The sequence below is a fragment of the Monodelphis domestica genome, chromosome 1, assembly GCF_027887165.1.
Source record: "Monodelphis domestica isolate mMonDom1 chromosome 1, mMonDom1.pri, whole genome shotgun sequence".
Lineage (NCBI taxonomy): Eukaryota > Metazoa > Chordata > Mammalia > Didelphimorphia > Didelphidae > Monodelphis > Monodelphis domestica.
In genome coordinates, this window is record NC_077227.1 from 320,057,652 (window position 1) to 320,075,889 (window position 18,238).

Sequence of the window (18,238 nt, forward strand, 5' to 3'; positions counted from 1 at the left end):
CCATCCGCAGCCTAGAACTGTGTAACAATGGCAGTATTTCTTAATTGTCAGATAATTTGATTGAACAGCTGAGACATCCTAACCTGGTCAGGTGACTCTCCACAATTCAGAGGGGCAAAAAAAATCCCGCTCTTCTCACATGAGTCTATGTAGACCCCTTGTGAGCTCACCCCTCGGTCACTCCCCTGGACATCCCAAAACATCTCTGACCGACAAACAGAGACCTCGACTCCTCCCTCATGACTTCATCTCACGAGGGACGACCAGGGGTCTTTGCTTAAGATCCAGAAGATGCCGACATAGTCTGCCATGTGGCTGGAGAACTGTAGGACAGTCAGGTCTTATCTTTCTACTAGTCAATCGTTCTACTGGGCCAGCAGCCCAGGCCCTTAATCCTTTTATCCTTAACAAAGACAAAAGATCCCAACCCAATCTCAGGGCCTGGAGGGAAACTGGAGGTCTGGAGTTTTCCCACCAAGTTTCAGCTTGCTCTGGGGAGGGGGCTAAAGGCAAAATTATTTTCCATAATATCACAATTCAATATTAATTCTCCACTGCTGGGAACACAAGAAACCCTTGGGACAGGATGGTATGACGGGTGAAGAGACGGCCCCAGTAGGTGAGCCCCGGCCTTACCTGACCCATCCAGTCCAGTGAAGGAGCAGAAGACCCCCGAGCAGAACCACCATCAGCCCCAGGACTATGGCAATAGCCAGGCTAGTCACCATCCCTGAGGACAGGCTCTCTCCTGTGAGCCCAGCTGTAGAGCTACCGCCGTCCGAATACTCAGCATCCCCCTGCAGGACCCCATAGGCTGCCCCTGAAGAAAGAGGAGAGACAGGACAAACCCGATCAAAAAGGGCTCTCTAAACCCTCCCTTCTCATCCAGGAAGGCAGATCACCAGAGAGTCGGGACTACGGAATGCTAGGGGTCCTGTCCCAGGGATGGCGGAGGGACATCCTTCTCTGGTGGCTGCCTCCCCCAATTCTCATCCCTGGCCCCTTCTACCTCCCACACTCTACACTCTCTTGTTCTAAGGATCCTTTCAGCTCTGACATTCTGCGTTCTAGATTCTGGAGCATCCAGTGAATCCAAAACTGAACAGGTCACTGTATTTTCAGATGGTTTCTCTCCGGTAAGGTCCAGCATCCCTGCCTGTCCCTGAATGCTCGCACTGCTGGTCCCTTCTATGTGGGAAGTCACCCACGCACACCAGCAATGTCCCGTGGCCAGACCCTGGCCACCAACTTAGCCAGAGTCCTCCATAGAAGGTCCCTTTCCCTCTGTAGTTTCCCCCATCCTATAACTACCTCTGAGGTTTCATCACCTCTGGACGTGGCCTGAAGCCTTTTTCTGGCTCCAGTCTCATCTTCCAAGGCTTGGGGAAGAAGATGCTCATTTGCTCAGCTGTCTCAACCCTCAATCCCATCTCATTCAGGGAGTCTTTCCCCGTCATTCCAGTCCTCACTGCTCTCTCACTCACCATTCACTTCTCAAATTCTTGACTTCTGAGGCAACCACTCAGGTGAAACTGCTCTCTACGGTCACCAGCAACCTCTTAATGGCCGAGGAGGATGGCCTTTGCTCCTTCCTCTTGCTTCTTGACCTCTGGGCCATGGGTCACTATGGACCACCTCCTCTCCCTGCATGCTCTTTTCTCCTCTAGCCTTTGGGGAATCCTGGTTCTCCTCCTTGCCTTTGTTTAACTAGGCTCTGCAGCCTCTTCAGGGAGATCATCATGCACACCTTGCTCCTCTTCTAAAGGTGGATGAGCTCCAGGGTTCCATTCTGGGCCATCTGCTCTCTGTCCTGGAGAAGTCTGAACAACATGGTACTACTTGGCTATAATTGGGTGGGAAGGCAGGGATATCTCTGGGCCCAAGGAGACCTGCCGGGAGACCCAGGATCTTTGAATTAGATCATAATGATCAAAGAAGGTTTGTAACAAAGTTAAAAAACAAAGAAAGAGGCTGCAGAGGCCTGGTTAAACAAAGGCGAGGAGGAGAACCAGGATTCCCCAAAGGCTAGAGGAGAAAAGAGCATGCAGGGAGAGGAGGTGGTCCATAGTGACCCATGGCCCAGAGGTCAAGAAGCAAGAGGAAGGAGCAAAGGCCATCCTCCTCGGCCATTAAGAGGTTGCTGGTGACCGTAGAGAGCAGTTTCACCTGAGTGGTTGCCTCAGAAGTCAAGAATTTGAGAAGTGAATGGCGAGTGAGAGAGCAGTGGGGACTGGAATGATGGGGAAAGACTTCCTGAACGAGATGGGATTGGGGGCAAGCCCAAGACAGTCCAGGAAGCTGGCTTTCATCTGAAGAGCAGTATCCAAGGAAGCTAGCCCAGATCCAGGATGCCCAGGGTTCCTGATAGACTCTTGGGATGTCCAGACTACCAGGTATCACTTCTCTATTCTTATAGCACTGGAGAGCCACTTTCCTACTCTGAACCTCAGTTTTCTCCTCTAAAATAGGACTAAAAACCTGTCTTGTCCTCTATGAAATGTCGTGCAACATCAGTTTCTGGGAAGTGCTTTGGAAACTGTACAGAACCCCTGGGCATAAGGTCATGAAGCAGGCTTCCTGGTGGAGGAGGATTTGGGGAGCCCCTGGAATGGAGTCATGAATTGGGAGTCAGTGCTTACAGAGAGAGACTGTCCTTGTTCCCCTGCCCATCTTCCTCTGGACCAGCAGGACCAGGCAGGATCTCTTTGAGGAACCTGAATGGACTGGGGATGGGGCACAGGGAGAGGGTATCGGGCAGTACCTTGCTCAGCCACGTCAGTGAGGATGGCCTGGGCCACACGTACAGCCGCCCTTCCTGCCTCAGGCCCACTTCCGTCATCTGTCAGCACCACCTGGATGTGGGTGGTGGTCTCAGTCTGTCGCTTCCCTCGAGCTGTGTGTGCTGATCCTCGAAGCCTGTGTTCCTTGTGCACTTTGGAGATGGCCATGCGAACCCCCAAAGCCTGGGGCTGAGGAGAGCATGGGATGAGCCCAGGGCCCAGGGCCAGACTGTCTGCTGAGAGGATGATAGGCTGTGGGGGGAGCCTGAGGGCCCCGGGAGGCTGTGAATGGACTGCTTCTTAGGGGGAGGGGGTATGTGAGGCGTAAGGTCAGTGTGGAAGTCTGGGAAAAGGGGAAGCCCTGGACCCCGAATAAGGTTCAGCTTGGGGAATGGAGCCACTAAGCTTGGGAGTGAAGGGGGACAGCCCAGAGATGTGGCATCCTCTTTTGCTGAAGTAGGGCATCGGATCTTTCAGGGCCACTCAGGGAAGGTTAGAGGATGGGGAACTCTGGCCTGAGCCTCAGTCCTTGGACTAGATTCTAGAAAACTTGATCCTCTCTCCCCAAAGACTCCCCAGGATGCAGAGGCTGTCATAAGGGGTTAGCAACATCTGAAGCAGAATCTGTGAGCCCTCTTTCCCCTGACACCATAGCCTCTGCAAAGGGAGGAAGGGAAGAGGAAGGAGATGAGCATTTAGTAAGCATCTGCCATATGCTAGGTGGGAGCCAGTGAGGGGGCTCAATGGAGAGTCAGGAAGACAAGAGTTTAGCACTGTGATAAATGCCATAGTCAAAAGATCTCATTTGATGCTTACAACAACCCTGGGAGGTAGGTGCTAGTCCATTTTACAGTTGAAGAAACTGAGGCAGACAAGCCGGGTGACTTGATCAAGATCACAGCAGTGTCAGAGATTTGAACTCGTTTTCCTGACTCCAAACCCAATTCTCTATCCACTTCACCACCCAGCTGCATGGATGTCCTCTCCACCCAATGTTGTGTCTCTAGGCTGCCCCCCTTCACTATCAAAAAAGAGGGGAGAAGAGAGAAAATGTGGGAGGAAAACTGAGAGGAAGAGAACAAGAGGGGAGAGCCAACAGGAAGAGAGAAAAGAGGTGGTGAGGAGAGAAGGTATGAAGAGGAAAGAAGTTTCCACCAGGTTGGAGGGAAAGTCATGGAATGAGTTTCAGGAATGATGAACTGAGGCAGATGATGGAGGGGAGGGAAAGGGAGAAGGAATCTCAGCCTTTCTTCAGAACTGTACCCAGGATGGACCTCAACTCTCCCTAAACATCTTAGCTCAGAGGCTCCTAGAACAGTAGGGAAGAACTTGGAGAAAGAGACCTGGGGTCTGGCAGGCTGAGGAGTCAATACCCTTCTCCACCTCATCCTTAACCCTCCTTATCCCAAAATTGACATTACCCGGTCCAGAAAGTTATGGAGCAATCTCTGCTTGTACTGATGGAGATCAAAGGCCTGGGTGTAGTTGAGGAAGATCATGGCTCCTAAGGTACAGAAAAAGAGAATTGTGGACTCCCCTTTTGAGGAGCCACTGGGGATTTTATTGTTGCTATTCAGTAGTTGTAGTCATATCTGACTTTTTTGAGGTTTTCTTGGCAAAGATACCAGAATGGTTAGCCACTTTCTTCTCCAGCTTATTTGACAGATGAGGAAACTGAGGCAAACAGGGTTAAGTGACTTGTTTGCCTTTTCCTTCTCCAGTTCATTTAATAGATGAGAAAACTGAGGTAAATAGGGTTAAGTGACTTGCACAGGATCACATAGCTAGTAAGGATCTGAGGCTGGATTTGAACTCAGGAAGATGAGTCTTCCTGATTCCAAGCCCAATGCTCTATCCACTGCACCACCTAGTTGCCCAAGCACAGGGATTTATCTCTTTCCTCACTCTGTGTGACTGCCCAGCTGTCCCCATTGCAGATTCTCAAAATTTCAGGGCCCATGTAAGAACCAGGGATGTTCCTAGAGAGATGAAAACACCCTAGGTTGGAAGTCAGGAGCCCTTAGGTCTTGTGCCAGCTCTGTTCCTAATTTGCTGCATGGTGATTAGACATCCCCTCGCAAGATCTGTCTTCATCTCTAAAATAAGGGCTTAATCTCTGAGATCAAGGATTTGGAGTGGACGTGTCCCTACCGATGTACAGTGTGTCTCCCCCTTTAGAGTGTAACCCCCTGAGGCTGGTGACCATTCTCAGTGTTTGTCTCCCCAGTGATTAGCCCAGTGCCCAGAGAACTTATTAAGTGCTGAATAAATTCTTGTACATTGATTATGGCTTCATGAGCAGATATCCTTCTCTTGGCTCCAGGAAGAGCTATCCTTGCCCCTCCCCACCCCCTTTTGGCCCTCTCCCCTCCCAATACACCCTGCTTACCACAGATCTCACAGCACTGACCCACTGGCTTCAGGGCTACTTGGCAGGCAGGCTTGGGGCAGCGACCTCCAGAGGTCTGGAGCAGAGAGGCACAGATCCAGGCCTCCACCTGGAATGGTATCCATTGAGTACATTCAGCAAATACCCAGAATCCCTCATTCCTTTGCTTATGAATATGGGGGGAGTGGACAAGGGAACACAGATCAAAGGTTCTTGACCTGGAGCCCCCAGAGGGGTCACAACCTAGTTCAGGAAAAGGGGATGGAAGAGGTGGACAGGTAAAACCACAGAATATTGCAGTGTTCTCATAGTCACAAGAGAGGGCCAAAAGGTGCCAACATTCAGAGGATGGAGGGTCTGGTCCAGCTAAGGGGAATTAGGGTAAGTTTCCCAAAAGAAGTGGAGCAGGAGCTGAGCCTTGGAGAAAGAAGAATTTGAAAAGTCATGTGGGAATTGGAGACAATTTGCCAAAGGAGAGAAGGTATTCTAGGATGCCATTCCTTCCTTTCTATTTTGATAGATTCACCACCCCCTTTCCAGGTCCATCTCTTATCACTTCCCACTTGGACAGTTCGAATGCTCCCACAATTGGTGTCCCCAAGCGAAATCATCATTTATATACTTTCTGAGTCACCTTCCTAGGATTGGGCCTGGCTGGGCCACTCTTTTGCTCAACATTCATGCCAGGGCTCCCTATCGCATGCCAAGTCTTCCAGAGCTTTCTGTCTACCTTTTCAGGTTTATCGAATGCTGCTCCCCTCACCTATTCCATTCTAGTTCATCAAAATCAAATAACACGTTGATCCTTTCTGATGTTACGTGCAATATTCCATGCCCACAGTCTCCCACATCTGCCATGAAGGGAAACCTGCATTTTCTCAATGCTTCCCCAGGGCTAAGTTTGGCCATTAGAATTAGACAACACTGAGTTTTGTGTATCTTGCTGTTACTGTTCTTTCAGAACTAAATGATTTCTAAGTTCTTTTTGAGCCCCACGCTGAGATGGGAGGTGGAAGGGGTTCCAGGGCTCACCTCATCGTTACCGCACTCACAGCCTGAAGGGTCCTCACAGGGGGCAGAGGACAACCTCAGAGAGCCAGCTCCATGGAACTGTAGCTTCCCAGTGCTGCTGGCCAGATAGGTGGCCAGCTCCTTGTCCACGCTGAATGTCTGTAGGCAAGGATCCCCCACCCCCAGAAATATTGTAAATTACAAGTTCCCTTTGACAGATGGAGAAATGGAGGCCCAGAGGAGTGAGAAGAGATATTTACCTGAAGTCATGTAGCTAGTGGTGGAGAGAGGGAGGGAAAGAGACAGACAGACTGACTGACAAAGACAGAAAAGGGAAGGGAGCAGACAGACACAAAGAGACAGAAGCAAAGAAAGAGAAGGGGGAGAGAGGGAGAGTGACAGAGACAGAGACAGACTCAGGAGAGTCTTATAATTAAGTCCAGGGTTATTGGTCTAATGATTAGTTCCTTTTTGTCTATCCCTATTGCATTATCCACTCCTTTAAAATAAACACTTGGTCAGAATCAACTTAGCTTCACAAGAAATCAGCTTATCTTTCCCAGAGACAAAACACATTATGAAATAGTAATAACAATTAGAGGAACATTTGACAGGCAGTTTGGAGCAGGGGAGAAGGAGAAAGTGGAAAGAGGATGAATTCACCAGGACAGTCTGGTGCCAGCAGAATCTCTGTCCAAAATTGAAGGGATGTCCCTCAATTAGGGAATGGCTAAGCAAATTGCATTATATGATGGTGATGGAATATTATTGTGCTCTAAAGAATGATGAACAGGATGATTTCAGAAAGAACTGGGAAGACCTTTACCGACTGATGCAGAATAAAAATAAGCAGAACCAGGAGAACATTATACACAGTAACAGTGTAAAAATGGAGATTTGAACCCCTGACTTCAATTCCCAGAAGTCCTTGGTCACTTCCCGAAATGCCTTATAACCTCACCTGAATTCCCACTTGGGCCAAGAACAGAAATTGTATTTAGGCTGACTCTCTGCCTACTTTGGGTCTCTCTTCCTGCTTCCCCTTCCAAAGACAGGCTTCTTTCAAGATGTAATGTAAGTGAAATTGAATGGGCCTTTCGGCCCTCCTAGGCACGTGCTTTCTTATTTGTATTTTCTTTACTTTTTAATCTTTAATAAACCTCTAAAATATACTACTTTTATTACTAGAAACTAAATTTTAATCTTAACAACAGCAATATTGTGGAATGGTCAACTGTGCTAATTTAGCTTTTATTGACAATAAATACAATGATCCAGAACAATTCTAAGGGACTTGCAAAAAGGTTGCTGTCCACCTCCAGAGAAAGAACTGTTGGAGTCAGAATGCAGATGAAAGCAGGTGATTTTTCAGCTGTTTATTTGGGTATGTTTGGGGGGTTTGGCTTTATAAGATTGCTCACTTACAAGAATGAACAATATGGAAATAGGTTTTGCATGATAATGCATGTATTACCCAAATTAAATCACCTGTTGGCATGGGGAGGGGTAAGCGGTGGAAGGAGGGAGGGAGTTAAATTCATATAATAAAGGAAAACTTGTATGGAAATTTGTTATTACATGTAACAGGTAAAAAAAAATTCCTGTCCAAGTTGATCCTTAAGTGGATCAGTAAACCAACTTAGGCTTTAACTGATCTAGATTATATTGAAATCAGTGTAGCAGTGTTGGTTCATGTCTATATATCTGGGTCTCTTCCCCTTACAAGAGCTCCAAAGTTCCCAGACTTCTCTTCCTCTCCCCTACCGTAAAGTGATATCTACCTTTCATTATCTTACATTCTTTTTAACCCCTTCCTTCTGTCCTAGAATTGATACCAAGTGTCAGTTTCAAGGCAGAAGAGTGGTAGGGGCTAGACAGTTGGAGTTAAGTGACTTATCCAGGGTCACGCAGTTATGATGTGTCTGAGGTAAAATTTGAATCCAGGACCTCCAGTCTCTAGACCTGGCACTCTCTATCCACTGAGCCACCTAACTGCCCCTCTCCCATTATCTTTCAATGTCTTTTTCCAGTGGGGAAAAATTATACTTCCCATTAGTAATGGATGCTAATAAGGGGCATGCTAATCAAAAGCTATCAGGACTAAAACCTGGATCTCCTGAATACCATTTTAGGATTCTCTCCACTGCACCATTCTACCTTTTTATGTTACCCCAGTTGAGGATGCATTTTGGATGATTTTTAGATGAAAGAGACTGACCAAAATTCTCTCCACTTAGGGAAGGGAAACGAAAACAGATCCAGACCCCTGGTTTGCATACTGTTCCCTTTAGGGACTCACCTGGTCTAGGATGGATATACTGTGGAGGCTGATGGTCCGGCCACCAGCCCCCAGGTCCACACGGAAGGAAGTTTCTGGTGGGAAGATGACATCATCTTGGCGACAGGGGATAAGTTCAGTATCCATAGAGAAAAGGCGGTCACTGTTTTTTAGGTCTGTATGCCACAAAGTGGGATTATACCAGCTAAATCGATCAGCATTTAGGAAGTGGATGTGATCTGAGAAGGAAGGACAAAGGCAGTATTACCAATGTGGGACAAACCAGAAGCCCTGAGACTGAGAAAAACTCTTCTAGCACTCCATGATACTAAACAAGTCAGTCAATAGCCCAGAGAGCCTCTATTAATCAGTCAATCAATAAGCATTTACTAAGTGTTTATTACATATAAGGTGCTATAAGATCTAGTGATTCAAAACAAAAATGAAGCCACTCTTCCCCTCAAGGAGCTTATGTTATATTGGGGGAGAGAATATTCAATATACCTATGAACATTTAAAAATAATTACTAGCCACCTCACACCTAGCAGATTGGCTAACATGACAGCTATGGAAAGTAATGAATGCTGGAGGGGATGTGGCAAAGTTGTGACATTAATTCATTGCTGGTGGAGTTGTGAATTGATCCAACCATTCTGGAGGGCAATTTGGAACTATGCCCAAAGGGCGATAAAAGACTGTCTGCCCTTTGATCCAACCGTAGCACTGCTGGGTTTGTACCCCAAAGAGATAAAAGGAAAAAGACTTGTACAAGAATATTCATAGCAGCGCTCTTTGTGGTGGCCAAAAATTGGAAAATGAGGGGATGCCCTTCAATTGGGGAATGGCTGAACAAATTGTGGTATATGCTGGTGATGGAATACTATTGTGCTAAAAGGAATGATAAAGTGGAGGAATTCCATGGAGACTGGAACGACCTCCAGGAAGTGATGCAGAGCAAGAGGAGCAGAACCAAAAAAACATTGTACACAGAAACTGATACACTGTGGTACAATCGAAGGTGATGGACTTCTCCATTAGTATCAATGCAATGTCCCTGAACAATCTGCAGGGATCTAAAAAATACTACCCACAAGCAGAGGATAAACTGTGGGAGTAAAAACACCTATGAAAAGCAACTGCTTGACTACAGGGTTGGAGGGGATAAGACTGAGGAGAGACTCTAAATGAAGACCCTAATGCAAATACCAACAACAGGGAAATGGGTTCGAGTCAAGAACACATGTGATAACCAGTGGAATCGTGCGTCGGCTATGGGAGAGGGAAAGGTGGGGGGGGAGGGGAGGGAAAGAAAATGATCTTTGTTTCCAGTGAATAATGTATGGAAACGACCAAATAAAATAATGTTTAAAAATTTAAAAAAAATAATTACTAGCTATTTTGGGACAGGGATATGGTAGTGGCATTTGGAGGTATGGTTTCATGAATATAGGTATACTGATACATTGTTGGTGGAACTTTACATTGGTTCAAATATTGTGGAATTGCATTTGTATTTATGCTAAGAGAGACAAAAAGAAAGGCCTTATATACACCAAAATATTTCCAAAATATCTATAGCAGCACTTTTTGTAGTAATAAAGAACTGGAAACAAGGCAGATAATCATCCACTTGAAAATGATGAAAGCAACTATATTATATGAATGTAACAAATATTACTGTGCTATAAGAATATGAATAGGAAATATTGGAAGAAAATGAATCAATACAAAGGAAGGTCATCAGAATCAGCAAAACAATATGCACAATGACTACACAAATGTAAATTTTTTAAAAAGCAACAATAAAAATAAAAAGTAAATGATGACAAAGTCTGCTCCTAGGGAAGGGATATGAGAATGCACCACCATCTCTTTTTTGTAAATGCATGAGGCTATGAGCGAAAAAAAAAACAACTGAATATGATGTTGGATTAGGATAAAGTATTCGTTTTGCTTAACTTCTCCCCTACTCATTTTTTTTTTAATTATAAGGGATGACACTGGGAGAGGAAGGAGGATGTTTGGTGGCATAAAGGTGATATTAAAAATGACTCCAATAAAAAGTTACCAAAAAAATTAAAACAAAAAAGGGAAAGCTTCATATCAAAGGTTGAGCTCACAGGGAGCTTTCAAGTAAATTAAGGGGTCTTAAAAATGGAGTCAAAGAAGGAAAAGCATGGGAGACAGGCTGAATAAAGGGACACAAACTGGGATAACTCTGAACTATTTACTCATCCCTATTCTAGTAAATATGGGAGAGACAAAATTCTACCTTCAGAGAGCCCCTGGTTTAATGGAGGAAACATGGGCTTACCCTGGGGAGACCTCAGCTTTCTCTAGGAGAAAAGAGCTCACCCTGAGGGACTAGTCCCCATTCTAAACAAGCCTTGTTTTATACCACCTGAATCTGAGCTGGGGTCAGAGACTCCATCAAAAGCAGTAAAGCCGGCACCAGGAGCCAAGATAAATTCTCCATCTAGAGGAAGGTGCTAGAAGAAATAAGAAGGGAAAAGAAATGCAAATGATCAAAAACCACATTCTCAAAATAAGTCAAATTGCTAATAGTAATAATAATAATAACAACAGCATTTATAATGGCACTTTAAGACTTACAACGTTTTATATATTATCCCATTCGATGAGAGAAATGCACATTAAAATAACTCTGAGGTTTCCTCTCATACGTGGCAAATGGACAAAGATGCTAAAAGATGAGAACAATGAATGTCGGGAGGGGGGGGGGCTGTGGGGAAGTCAGGGACTCGGTGGAGCTGGGACAGGGTCCAACCATTCTAGAAAACAATTTGGAATTATTTCTTTAAACTCTTCATAGTCTCTGACCTTGCAGTTCCACCACTAGGCATACACTGTCCAAAGAGGTTAAAGATAGAAAGATCCTACACATGCCAAAATAGTCAATGTAGCATTATTTGTGATAGCAAAGCTATGGAAACCAAGTGAGTGCCCATCAACTGTGGAATGTTCTAACAAACAAATTATGGGACATAACTTTAATGAAACACCCTCGTGCTCTAAGAAAACAAGTGATAATCCAAAACATGGGGAAACTTATATGAACAGATGTAGAACAGTAAGCAGAACCAAAAGAACTTGGAGTTCACGAAGACCCGAATTCAAATCCAGCCTCAGACACTTACTGTATGACTCCTCTCCCCCATTACTTAAATTTGTCTCAGTTTTCGGAACTATAAAATAAGGTAATTGTAAGGATCAAATGAAATAATATGTGTAAAGCCTAGCACCTGGTAGATATTATATTGAAGCTTATTCACTCCCTCACAGTTTATATGTCAGAGAAAAAATTTGAACCTAAGCCTTTCTGACTACAAAGTCATCTGTCTGTCCACTCCTTTCACTTCACACTGACTGATACCATGTCAGATATATCCTAGCTGGGTGACTCCAGGCAAGTCACTTAACCCCAGTTGTCAAGCTCTTACTGCTCTTCTGCCTTGGAATCAATACTTAGTGTCAATTACAAGACGGAAGTCAGGAGTTTAAAAAAGACAACAATGTTTTCCACAGACAATATGTGGTAAAATCAAGTCTTGCATCCAGATTATATAAGGATTGATTGTTGAAGGAACTGGATGTGTTTAGTCTTGAGAAGGCAAGACTCAGCTTGGTCATGGCGGTTTCTATCAAGTAATTGAAGGATTGTTTATGTGGAAGTGAGATTGGACTTCGGTTTGACTCTACAGGGTCAAAGCAATGTTTGGAAGTTGCAAAGAGATATAATTAGGCCTGATGTCAGGAAGAGCTTCCTTTTTGAAAAAAAACTTAGTAATGTCTTTTTTCCCCCCAATTATATGTAAAAACAATTTTTAGCATTCATTTCTAATGTTTTGAGTTCCAAATTCTCTCTCTCCGTCTCCCCCTCCTGCCCCCAAGACGATAAACAATTTTATATAGGTTATACATATATATGATATCCCATACAAAACTTATTTCCATATTTGTCATGTTGTGGAAGAATATACATATTTTAAAAAACCTATGAAGAAAATAAAGTGAAAGGTACACTTTAATTTGCATTCAGACTCTCATTTTTTCTTGGAGGCGGATAGTGCCAGGGGCCATCAAATCATGATGTTTTGACATAGTCACTCAGGCAAAACAGGAGGTCACAAAGTGGCTCCTAGGAAGAATGGAAATACCCACTGAAACCTCTTGAGTGACTTTCCTTATTAACGTCCCCTTATTATTGGAATTGCCATTATTATTCTTACTTAGCCCCGGGAAAAAATAGATGAGAGCAAAGTGCTTGCAGGAGTAATACTTATGCCCCATTTTAATCCCCCTAGAATATCACCAAAAGATTATAATTATAGAATTAAACCTAAGGATTCTTATGTACCCACTTAGATAGGATCCTCTTTTCTAGGCATAAAACTTCTGGAAAATCTGTGCTCAGAATTCCCCAACCTAAATCTGGGTCCTGTTGATTCTACCCTCTGACCCTGCACTTAGCAACAATGTTTTGTTGACTATCTCCTTGGACTTTGTATCTATTGTTAGGATCTATGGAAACATGTATGTTGAAAATGAAACTGTGTCAAGCAGATGTGTGACCATGAGGGTAAAAAATAAAGCCAAGCGTCAACCAAGGCAGAGCAGTTTTTCCTGTGAAACCTGTGCTGCGGGTTGAATACAAAAGCTGTGTCCCATTCATCATTCTGCCAATACCTTCCCACCTCCAAGACCCTATCCCCTGTGAAAGGATGGCCCACCCCGCAGCAGGATAGCATTTTCAATCATGGATTTTTGGGACTGTCTTAGATCATTGTATTGCTGAGAAAGCACAATATTGCTGTCATTGTATACAGTGTTCTCCTGGTTCTGCTCACTTTTCTCTGCATCAGTTCATGTAAATCTTTATAGATTTTTCTGAAATCCCAGGAAAAGCTACTTTTAAAAAAATGGTAGTTGTTTAATAAATTAAAAGATTAATATAGTCAACATTCGCAGTTTCTGCTATGTATTGTAACACTCATGATCAAAACAAAACAAAAATAAAGTCAGCTGTTGAGCCAGTATTCATTGGGATTAGTAAGATGGCTCCAAGACAAGCTTTTCAACAATTACAGCTGTCCAGAGCTACAATGGGATGAGCACCATCTTTCTGGAAATCTTCAGAATCTAGACAACCCTTTCTTGGGTTTGTTATAGTGAAGATTCCTTTTCACAGTGTAGTTAAACTAGATGGTTGCTGAAAGTCCTTTTCAACTCTCAAATTCTGTGATTTTTATTTAAAACTTTAAAGAACTGAGGGGTGGGGGGAGAATTGAAGCTGTGAAGAGACAGCTTTTGGTTTCTATGTAAGAAAAAAGCTTCTTTACAATTAGAGCTGTCAAAAAATGGAATGGGCTGCCTAGGAGGTACTGAGTTCCCCGTCACCAGGTTTCACGCAGAGGTCAAATGATTATGGATTGGTACAGTTTCAGATTCAGAGAATCTATGATTATTTAAATAGGCCAAGGACTTCAATTCAGAGAGTCTGGGTACCCAAATATACAGACCAAATGTAGATCTTCTGGGATAGAGAGTAAGTGTTCTCATCTGGGTGCCAGGAATGTGGGGACACTTTGGTGTGGAACTCTCAGCCAAGAGCGTGGTGAAAATTAATTAAATTTGGGCTGGAACTGGGTAGCTCTCTTTAATCTGCAGGTCTAATTATCTCCTCTTGGTTATTATTGAATCTGTATATTTTCTTTGCCTTTTTGAAAACCTACTGTAGTGGTCTGTGATATTTGGGGAAGGATGAGAGGAGGAAGGGAGAAGAGAAAGAGGGGCAGATACCAGACTCTGCTCACTCAAGTACACTGATAGTGGGAAGAAAAAGCAGGAAACAATATGACTCCTTAAGCCAGAGAATGGGTACCAACAGACTCAGAGCCAGAAAAAATCAAAGGTCTTGTGGTTGTGGGACCCAGGGGACACTGAAATTTAAGGAAAAATTCTTACATTCTGTCTTAGAATCAATAGTGGGGATTTGATTTGAACCCAGGAATTCTGGTCTCTAGGCCTGGCTCTCTGTCCACTGAGGCACCTCCCTGCTCCCAGATCATGGAAGTTTAGAAGATAATGAAGGAAGGAAAAGGCCAAGAGCCAAAGACAAGGATCCCTGGACCAGCTCTGAGCAAACTGAGGCCTTGAAGAAACTGTTTTTAGATCCTTGAAGCCTGGGGCACAGGACTAGATGCATAAGGGTAGCTAGGTGACTCAGTAGATAGAGCCCCAGGCTTGGAGCCCCAGACTTTGGCCTCTGAAATTTACTATCTAGGCAAGACACTTAACCCATTTGCCTCAGTTTCCCCATCTATAAAATGGGGATAACAATAGCACTTACCTCCCAGAGTTTTTGTGAGGATCGAATAATATAATAATTATAAAGCACTTAGTAAAAAATATGTGCCTGGCACATAGGAAGTGCTAAAAATTTTAGATGTTATTATTTTATTATAATGATTTTGTGGTATCAGGGGAAAGAGGGCTAGTCAGGAGTCCTGGATTTGTTTCTCAGGCCAGCATTGTGACTTGGGGCAATTCATTTCAACTTCCCAAGCCCACGTTTCTTTATTTCTAAAATGATAATCTTTGGGCCACCTGCCTCAATTGGACTGTTTCAATATTTGTCAGAAAAGTGCTTCTTAACCTTTAAAGTTACATGGAAATGGGAGCTGCTATTGTCATTGTCATTTATTCTTCATGAAGTCCTCTTTCAAACCCTAAGGCAGCTTGGGGGCTTAGTGGATAGAGTGCTAGGTCTGGAGTCGGGATAACTCGGGTTCAAGTCTTGGACACCCCCTAGCTATGTGAACTTGGGCAAGTCACTTAATTCTGATTGCCTAGACCTTACCCTTCTGTCTTAGAATTGCTACTAAATGGGGGCAGCTAAGCAGCTTAGTAGACTGAGAGCCAGGCATGGAGATGGGGGTGGGGCGGTCTGGGTTCAGATTGGCCTCAGACACTTGCTAGCTGTGTGACCCTGGGTGAGTCACTTAACCCCCATTGCCCAGCCCTAACTGTTCTTCTGTCTTAGAACAAATACTTAGTATCAATTTTAGGACAGAAAGTAAGGGTTAAAAAAAAAAAAGAATTGTTACTAAGATAGAAAGTAAGGGTTTAAGTGGGGGGATCATAAGGGAGCTGAAAAGGAATCATCATATTGTTTTTCTGCAGACACAAGGCTACAACAGACAAAGCTTGTTAGGTCTCCATGAGACACGGAGAAGCTGGGGTTTGGGGGTTTGTCCCTGAAGAATTCGCCTTCCCACTGACAAAAACATTTCCCTAATTAGCCAACTGCAGAATGAAGGCTCTATCAGCCTCCCATCATCCACACAACGTTCCTGAGCATTAAAGGTGAGGAAAGAGGTCCCCGGAGAGCTGTGAGGGTGCAGAGAACTAGGAGGATGCCTGAGACTCTGCTGCCAAGAGCCTCTCTTTCTGCTTTTGCATCCCCAAAGGTGCCACAGGGGCTCTGGTCAGCAGATGGCAGCAGTCAGCTAAACCACTTTTCCATTTTGGACAAAATCCAGAATGAGCTCTAAATTCCTTCACCCAGAAGGTCACTGAATTCCAGGATTTAAAACGGGGACTAATCACTTACAAATCATCTTGTCTAAGCCCGTCATTTTTCAGATGAAGAAACTGAGGCACGGGCAGGGAAAGAGATTTGTCTAAGGTCGCAGAGAGCCAGTGACAGAGACAGAAGCGAAGGTTTCCTCCCTATCGGCCAGTAAGACCCAGGTAGACTCTCATAGGCAGGGCCAGAGCCCCAAGACTCCTGTGGCTATGTCAATACGCATTTATTAAGTGTTTTACTAGTAAGTATTAATTATTAAGGCAGAATTAAGAGGAGTTAGGGTAAAGTTCTCCCTCTCAAAGGATCCTAGACATAGAGCTACCCCCCTAGAGGTTAGTGAGTGCAATCTCCTCATTTTACAGAAGAGGAAACTGAGGCACAATGCAGTAAAGAAATTTGCTTAAGGTAGTACAGATGTAAGTGGCAGGGTCAGGATTGAGCCCATACCCTCTAACTCCCAATCCAATGCCCTTCAAATTAACAGGCATTTAAGTGCCTGATATTTTATAGTAATATATGTATATGTATGTATATATATATAATAGAGCACACTTCCACAGAGCTCAAAGCACTTTCTTCCCAGATGTTGTGCAAATATGATTATGCCCATTTTACAGACCAGGAAACCAAGACCAAAGGAGGAAAAGTTGATTTGCCTAGAGCCACAAAAGTGTTGTCAGAAGCTCTTAGGGAATTCAAACCCAGATCTTCTGAATTCCAAACAAATGTGATTTCCTATTGGAAACTATAGTTGCCTCTTTGCAAAAATCAAACCAGACTGGTCCCAATCTATTTAGAAAGAACATACTGGAGTGGAAAAAGCTTTGGCTGCTCTCCGAGTCAGAAACACTGAGTTTCAGACCTTACTCAGACATTTCCTTTTCAATCCATACAATGGGGATTCATTCTTGGACTTGTTATTTTGAGGAAAACCTTTTGTAAACCTGAAATACTTCCTTGTGTCCATGATTTCATCCCTATAGGAATTCTCTCTTACAGAACAGATCCCAACCTGCCCAGGTCTTGTCAGCCTTTGCCCCTCTTACTCATATCTCTTCAGAAATCTTTGGTTTTTAAACCCTTACCTTTGTCTTAGAGTCAGTACTGTGGATTGAATCCCAGGCAGAAGAGGGCTAAGGGCTAGACAACTGGGTTAAGTGATTTGCCTAGAGTCACACAGCTAGAAATTATCTGAGATCAGATTTGAACCCAGGACCTCCCATCTCTAGATCTGGGCTCAGTCCACTGAGCCACCTAGCTGCCCCCTCCTCCCATAAATCTTCCAGAAGTTCACTCAATATGGTTGGGGAATTCTCTCCTAGTTTGTTTTTAAGTTTGGAGGTACCAGTATAGCATGTATTTCAAAACATAAAGGGTCAAAATCATAAATGGGAACTATTGTTATTTGTGATCCAGTCATCTCAGCCCTGTCTTGACTCTTCATGACCCCATTCAGAGTTTTCTTGGCAGAGATACTAGAGAAGTTTGCCATTTCCCTTTCCAGCTCATTTTATAGATGAGGAAACCAAAGCAAACAGAGTTGAGTGACTTGCCCAGGGTCACCTAGCTAGTAAATGTCTGAGGCCAGATTTGAACTCATGAGTCTTCCTGACTCCAGGCTTGGCACTCTATCCATTGTGCTACCAACTGCCCCTATCATTGTTATTCATTATTATCATAAAAGAAACAAGCTCTCAGACACAGATAAACACAGACTGGTGAATGAGATGCCTAAAGCACTCCCCTTTATTGAACTCTGCTGGTTCAGTAAAGTCCGTCTGGTCCCAGTTATCTCTAGGGTCAAACTCCTATTTGGCAGGGAAGGTTCCTCACAACTTGGTGCCTTCTTTCCATATGTTATTCATAAGCCTCTTTCATGTACTCTTCAGCCTAGTCAAACTGACTTTTTGGCTATTCTATTTTTATTTGTTTTTCATAAATCCTTCTGTCTTAGAATAAACACTAAGTATTGGTTCCAGGTCAGAAGGGCAAGGTGATGGGGTTAAGTGACTTGCCCAGGGTCACACATCTAGGAAGTGTCTGAGGTCAGATTTGAACCCAGGTCTGGCATTCTAAGTCCCGAGCCATCTAGCTGCCCTTTTCTGACTGTTCTTCACATGTGACATTCCATTTCCTGCCTCTCATTCTCTCCCTACCTCACTTCTCAGGA

General features: G+C 44.1%; 1 protein-coding gene across 5 annotated transcripts in view; it reads right to left on the bottom strand.

Moving 5' to 3' along the window:
* The window catches only part of AMN (amnion associated transmembrane protein), an 80,734-nt gene that overhangs the window by 3,749 nt on the left and 58,747 nt on the right, over nucleotides 1–18,238 (bottom strand). For all 5 annotated transcript variants that reach the window (XR_001626666.2, XR_457623.3, XM_007473530.3 and 2 more), the window contains exons 4-10: nucleotides 10,861–10,948; nucleotides 8,480–8,697; nucleotides 6,202–6,339; nucleotides 5,170–5,278; nucleotides 4,202–4,284; nucleotides 2,762–2,969; nucleotides 637–820 (exon numbers count right to left, since the gene is read on the bottom strand). Coding sequence is in view for 3 of the 5 variants with exons in the window: in XM_007473530.3 (XP_007473592.1) it covers nucleotides 637–820; nucleotides 2,762–2,969; nucleotides 4,202–4,284; nucleotides 5,170–5,278; nucleotides 6,202–6,339; nucleotides 8,480–8,697; nucleotides 10,861–10,948 (1,028 nt within the window). In the remaining 2 variants the exon portion in view is untranslated. The remainder of the gene's footprint in view (nucleotides 1–636; nucleotides 821–2,761; nucleotides 2,970–4,201; nucleotides 4,285–5,169; nucleotides 5,279–6,201; nucleotides 6,340–8,479; nucleotides 8,698–10,860; nucleotides 10,949–18,238) is intronic.